The sequence below is a fragment of the Triplophysa rosa genome, linkage group LG2 (assembly GCF_024868665.1).
Source record: "Triplophysa rosa linkage group LG2, Trosa_1v2, whole genome shotgun sequence".
NCBI classification, from domain to species: Eukaryota; Metazoa; Chordata; class Actinopteri; order Cypriniformes; family Nemacheilidae; genus Triplophysa; species Triplophysa rosa.
In genome coordinates, this window is record NC_079891.1 from 31,728,794 (window position 1) to 31,735,148 (window position 6,355).

At 42.2% G+C, this 6,355-nt stretch overlaps 1 protein-coding gene across 4 annotated transcripts in view; it reads left to right on the forward strand.

Annotated features, from left to right (window-relative positions):
- tet3 (tet methylcytosine dioxygenase 3) overlaps positions 1–5,506 on the forward strand; it is a 51,874-nt gene extending 46,368 nt beyond the window's left edge. For 3 of the 4 annotated variants that reach the window (XM_057329015.1, XM_057329014.1, XM_057329016.1), the window contains one exon: positions 182–5,505. In XM_057329015.1, coding sequence (XP_057184998.1) covers positions 182–1,893 — 1,712 coding nt within the window. In that variant the 3' untranslated portion in view covers positions 1,894–5,505. Of the gene's footprint in view, positions 1–181 lie in introns of all 4 variants that reach the window. The other variant, XM_057329017.1, reaches the window with a different exon arrangement.
- The last annotated feature ends 849 nt before the right edge of the window (positions 5,507–6,355 follow it).

Here is a 6,355-nt window from a genome sequence, read left to right on the forward strand (position 1 = left end):
GGTGGCATCATTTGAATGAAATTTGCCATTGAATTATAGAATTTGGAATTATTTTTGAAACAGCGTATTATATTTTAATATGAGACAACATTTGATTCTTACACTGACCGGAGCTCTAAGCTTTTGAATCTGCTACTTATACAACTTGAGAAGATACTAATTTTATGTTTTTGTTATCTAGCTGTTCCAAAACAGGAGGGGAAGCCCACCATCAAAAAAGAGCCTGTCGACCGCTTCCAGCCCTTCAATGGAGCCATACATGGCCATCCAGCACTAGGAAACGGCAAGACAACCCCTGATCCCCACAGCATGAACAGTTTGTTCCCCTACCCTGGTAACTATGCAAGAGGTCACGTCCCCACCAACAGTCAACCTCCTGCACAGAGCCCCATCAATGGCTTTCATCCTAATCTCCAAGATAGACGCTACGGTTACTACAACTACCCTTCCAATGCACTTTTTCCCCCTGAGCTCTTGAATTATGATAACGGAGCCTGGCCCAAAGCTGGCGAACTCCCTGCCACATCATTTGACCAGAAGCCAGATGTTCAGTTTCTCCAAGCCAAGCTGGCACAGGCCTATGCCAATCGTCCAGGGCAGTCACAACAACAAATGGCTGATGCATCCATTCAAGGCTACCCAAACCCATCTGAGGTATCACAGTCTCCTGTCCCACCCAGTCATACTCCATCAATGTTGCATGAGCAGAAAAACCGCTCGACACCCATCATCAAACAGGAGCCCATGGATGTGCCACTGTATGATGGCAGATCAGACGGGCAGGTTCAGAGCTGCCCTGGCACCCCCAGTATCACACCAAAACCTGAAGGCTGGCCTGGACATAAACCAAATGGCAGCCTAGTCCCCAAAGGCTGGGATGGAAACATGAGACCTAATCCAACTGATTTGGCCTTTACTCCAGACAAGCAGAGGCTCCACCAGCAACACCCACACCAAAACGAACATCCTCAGTATCCACAGCAGCAACAGTGGAACTCTTATAACACTCCAATGAAATCCCCTGCTCCATCTCCCTCCCCATCCCTTAAAGCAGGGCCTTCCCCTTCTCACTCTCCGCATCCATCCACCCCAAGACAGTGGGATAGCCCTGCCCCTAGTCCACAACCTAAGGCATGGGGTCCTTACGGTCCCGTAGGTTATGGGTCTGGCAACCCTGCTGGTGCGTTCCCTGACAAAATGCTATCCCAGGCTGGTGGAAATTGTGGCTCTGCTCCACTGGGACTTCAAGAGAAAGCTTGGAAATCTGGTGGTGGATCAGCAGCAGGCAGCACACCATCTCCGGCTCCTGAGGGTCGACTGTTTCCCGATGCACTGCAAAGGTCGACTGGGCAGGCATGCTGGGACAGCGAGTCAGAGACCCAGAGTCAACATGACCCTGAAGAAGAAGAGGTGTGGTCAGACAGTGAACACAACTTCTTGGACCCCAACATTGGAGGAGTAGCGGTGGCCCCTGGTCATGGCTCTATCTTGATTGAATGTGCCCGTCGGGAGCTCCATGCCACCACACCACTTAAAAAGCCTGACCGTTCCCACCCCAGCCGTATTTCCCTGGTCTTCTACCAGCACAAGAACCTGAACCAGCCCTGCCACGGCCTGGCTTTGTGGGAGGCCAAGATGAAACTCCTGGCTGAACGAGCACGACAACGGCAGCAAGAAGCAGCTCTTTTGGGTCTCTCACAGGAAGAAATCAAGGCCTATGGAAAGAAGCGCAAGTGGGCGGCTGAATCAGCAAGCCCATCCCCTGGACAGGCAAAGGACAAACGAGAGGGTGCAGTGACACGAATGGCATCCACACAGCATACCACCACCATAGTGACTGTTTCACCCTACCCGTCCACACACATCACTGGCCCTTACAGTCGATTTGTGTGAATTCGTATAGACTATTGCCCCCTGGAGCCAGAGATGGGAAAAGAAATGATAAGGGTCATGAATCGTACTTCTTTTCCATTTGCTTCCCCACTTCTAGCTCTAACACCTCTTTCAGGCTACCACAGGTGAGAAAGAATAGAGGAAGGGGCACTTTTTCATTTTTTTCTTTTACCTCAAATTTTGGCAGCAGTTTGGCAACACCCCAAACGGACACGCTGTCTATGGTGCTCTTGCTCTCTCCAACGTGGGAGGGATTTCCATAGCTACCCCTCCTTAGGTGAATTTGATGATCCTAATTATTATTGCTCTATTATCAATATTATTACGATTGCTATTGTTACTGTCAACGTTGATATTACAGGTATTGTTATATTATGAAGATGACTATTTTTTATTTTAATGTTATTGTTTTTCATCGTTATTAATATTATGATTTTTTTCTCCTCTTTGACTAAGAGGGACTTCCTTTTTTATTCTCGCTTGTTCGTTATGAACATGAAAACAAGCTAATCACCATTTTTTTCTGTTGCGCTTTTCGCCTTTTCACCCATCAACCTCTCTTAAAAAGCGCCTTCATCATTGTGACTCACATTGATGCGGCTGCATTAAGGCAACTAGAGTATTTCCTCAGCTCTAGTCACTGATCATGTGACCAATATTAGAAAGAAAGGACCCGACACCAGCTTGGGCCTTTCTTTTTGGTGCCACTCCAATGAAATATGTAAGGTTTCTCATCCCTTCGAATGGTGCTTCTTTTCTGTCTCTAGTGTCTCTAAGTTTGCCCTCACAATATCGAGGCAGATGCTGGACCTGGGTGCTTATAGCAGCAGATGTGTCAATCATGTTTAGTGACAGTGACCTCCCAGTCCTGGTGAATTGGCTCAACCTTCCATCTTGTCATCTGACTGGTGCTGACTCATTCGCCTGTGGTGCTTTTTCATTGGCCATTCTTCACTACCCATATAACATTTGGGGTGCTGGTAACGGTAACAAAAATCCACTTTAATAAAATCTGCCCTACAGAGCTGCAGATAACCCATCCCAGGTCTTAAGATGATTTTTAACAATCCATTCTCTGCTTAGAATTCTAAAATCTTTAGACATTTTGTCTATTGGCTTGACATTGTAAGACCTTTACAATTAGTGCAGAGACCTTGAGCTGCTGTAGGTAAGAAAAAGGTTTTCAAATGAATGACTTACCATCACAGATGAGTATCTATGCATATGTAACATTTGTTACATTTGCTAAACGTGTCTTCCATGACCTGATTTATCTACAGCTACCCATCTGCGATGTGAAGTTTTTGTTCTTTTCTTAAAATAGTTTCTTACCTACTGCCTGTTAAACTCACCAGCCTAACGGACAGAGCACATTTCTTGGAGTTGGTGCTACCAAGAGCTCCAGTAAAGTTGCCCCTCATGTAATAAGCAGCCCTCTTCTCACACCTGAAATTCATGGTGCTTAATGGCAATGCATAGCCTCAGCTCAATTGTTTGTGTGAGCGTATAACTGATATAAAGTGTGTGTGTGTGTGAACATGTGCATGGATTCGCAAACATGCACACGGGTTAGAATGTATGTACGTGTGCGAGCATGAATGCCTGTGTGTGCTTGAGCTACATGTAGGGAGCAACGCAGGGCTACCACTGGTTTACACAGGGCTGTAAGATGCTTGACACCCTCACAGAGGAAAGATCCTGGTGCTCGTAAAGTGGTCCTAAAGCTCTTTACCTCGTGTTGTACTGACACTGGTCCCAGTCCACAACTTGCTCCATATACACAGGCGCTACAGACTGCAGGCTTGCTGCCTACATCCACATTCGTACCTACTTTTTTATTATTATTTATTATATGATAATGATGATGATGATTATTTTTATTGTGATTGCTGTCTCTTTTTTTTTGCTCATTTTAGAGAATTTGTAAATATTGAAGAGAGGATTTTATAAAAGCACTTTTAATCTTGATTTTAATGCGGAGGAAAAAAATGATAAGAACGGATTATTGACAACTTGAAACCTAGTTTTTGTTTTAATGGAATTTTATTGGGAGAGATAGAAATGTAAATAGTTAAATATTTAGGTAAGATTATTTAACTGGTGATGGCCTAATCATGAATGATTCCTGAATTTTTAGTCTTCAGTAGTCTATATGTCAAGCCGTCAACAACAGAGCACAAAGCACGATGCTTTGTCGGTCTATTCAAGATACTGCTGTCCTTCTTTTGTGAGTACTGTACTTACACCGATACCTCTGTACTACCACCGGCTTTCTACCCCGCCACATCTGTAAACCGTAAACTAATGGACAACAAAGAAACAAAGTGCGAACCTGTTGACTAATACTAGCAGCTCTCAAGGATTCAGGACTCAAAGGGAGTGGAAGTGCATCACTTTTACGTGAAATTTGCCCATAGAAGTGTAAACTTGCCTCTTGAAATGCGACAGCCTTCAGTTCAGAACTCTAGGTAGATCATGTAAATGTTTTGGTTTATTTGATAAAATATCATGTGGGGTGAGTCTTGCATAGCTCATAAGGCTGCACTGACATTCTTGGAGATGTAGGACTTGATCCTGAAGCTTCTTAAAACTCGGGTTTAATTTTATTCATCCTAAATGGCTTTTTAAACCATGGTGCTACCCTCTTAGAGTTCACTGTAGAAACGACTCATAGCAAACACTGTTGCTAAAGATTTTTGGGGCTCTTAAATTGTGATGTGAACTCGTTTTGAGAGTATAGGAAACCTTTATGGTGCTGATCGTTTTTAAATCTTTTTACTTCTGAGACATTTCTGACGATTGCAAACGAAAACAAAAGCACTCCAATTGATCCGGGCGCCCTTTTTAGTCATCACCTTAAATAACTGAAATGGTACTTGATGTGCACGATAGCAGGTAGAGGAATAGGTACTCTCATGCTTTTGATGTGAATAGACTGTTAATTTAATATTCTGGTGCTACCTGAACTGCCCACAGGTCTGATTATACTCATTTTGAAGTTTTATACATTTTGTCATTTTCTTAGTTGCACTCATTGTTTATTCACACTTACCTTTTGGCCACACTGTCACACAAACATATACAAATACACAATACAGACACGTTCACATACACACACTACTCTGTGCCCCCTATAGAAGTACTCGCTGTTAAGAGTATCATGCCCAGTTTTTAAACATCAAAAGGTTAAAATGTCTAAACTAAAATAAAAAAAGAGAAACTGGCAGCTACATTCCTTTATGAGTTAAAGATTGTTCTTGGTTCTATTTTTTATGTTGAGTATGCAGTATGTAAAAAGTGTTATCTTTTGTTTGGTCTCTCTCCTTGTAGCTGTATGGTGTATTATGTGAATACATAGTGTATGTGGTAAGACCCACAATACTGTTTTATGTTCTAAACTAAGAAAAAAAATAAAAAAATCAAAGAACTAGAGTGTGGCAACGTTATTTATTTATCTGACTGATTATCGAAAATATGATTGTGTTAAGAAGAATTTGCAATGTTGATGGTCACTATATTAATTATATTTTGCAGGAAAATCCATTGTAAATTTATGTAGTATAGTAAAGTTTTGATGTTAAATGAGATCCCAAATAGTACTGCAACATTTTTTAAAGCTTTGTCAATAAAAACAAATCATGCAACCCACGAGTCTGTACAGTACATGATAACTTTAAAATACACTATATGGACAATTGGGATGCCCCCCATAAACGTTTATCTATTCTAGTAATTCCAATAAATACAGATATTAATGCTATACCATACAATACAATTTTGCTTCCATCTTTGTTGCAACAGTTTTAGAAGGGCTTTTTCTGTTCTGAAATGACTGTAGCCCTGTGTACAAGTCATTGATGTGTTTGGGTGATGAGCGTTTGGCTCAAAAGCTGGGTTCAGGTCTGGACTTTATACAGATCAGTCAAGTTCTTCTTCCACACTAGACTGAATCCTTGATTTCTTTTTGAATCTTGCTTTGTGCACAGGGGCACTGTCATAGAATAGAAAAGGACCCCGCCCAAACTGTTGCTATAATTCTCTAGTCTAGAATATCAATCTATGCTGTAGCATTCAGATGTGTGCTCAAGGAAATGACTGAAGTAGTCAAACCTCTTCCTAAAAAGGGGCGTCCCAATTCTTGTGTCCATATGGTGTAAATGTACTTTGCTAGAAGTCCACATGATGGCATCAGAGTTCTGTGCTCTAGGCGACTGTGCAACGATTTACGGAAAAGAACATACCTGAATGCTGCAACCCATTTATTAGTGGGGCAGGGCACAATAATGAACTCTTGTAAGGTGGAAACACGCGATCTCTTGTTGAAAGTGAGTGGTCATATTGAAATTCCCCTCCAAAATGAAAATGCATACAAGCTCCTTCCTAGAAAAGATGGCACAAATGCAGTTAAAGCTATTATGTGAATACGTCAACAATAACGAAATTGTCTAACGGCGGGAAAACA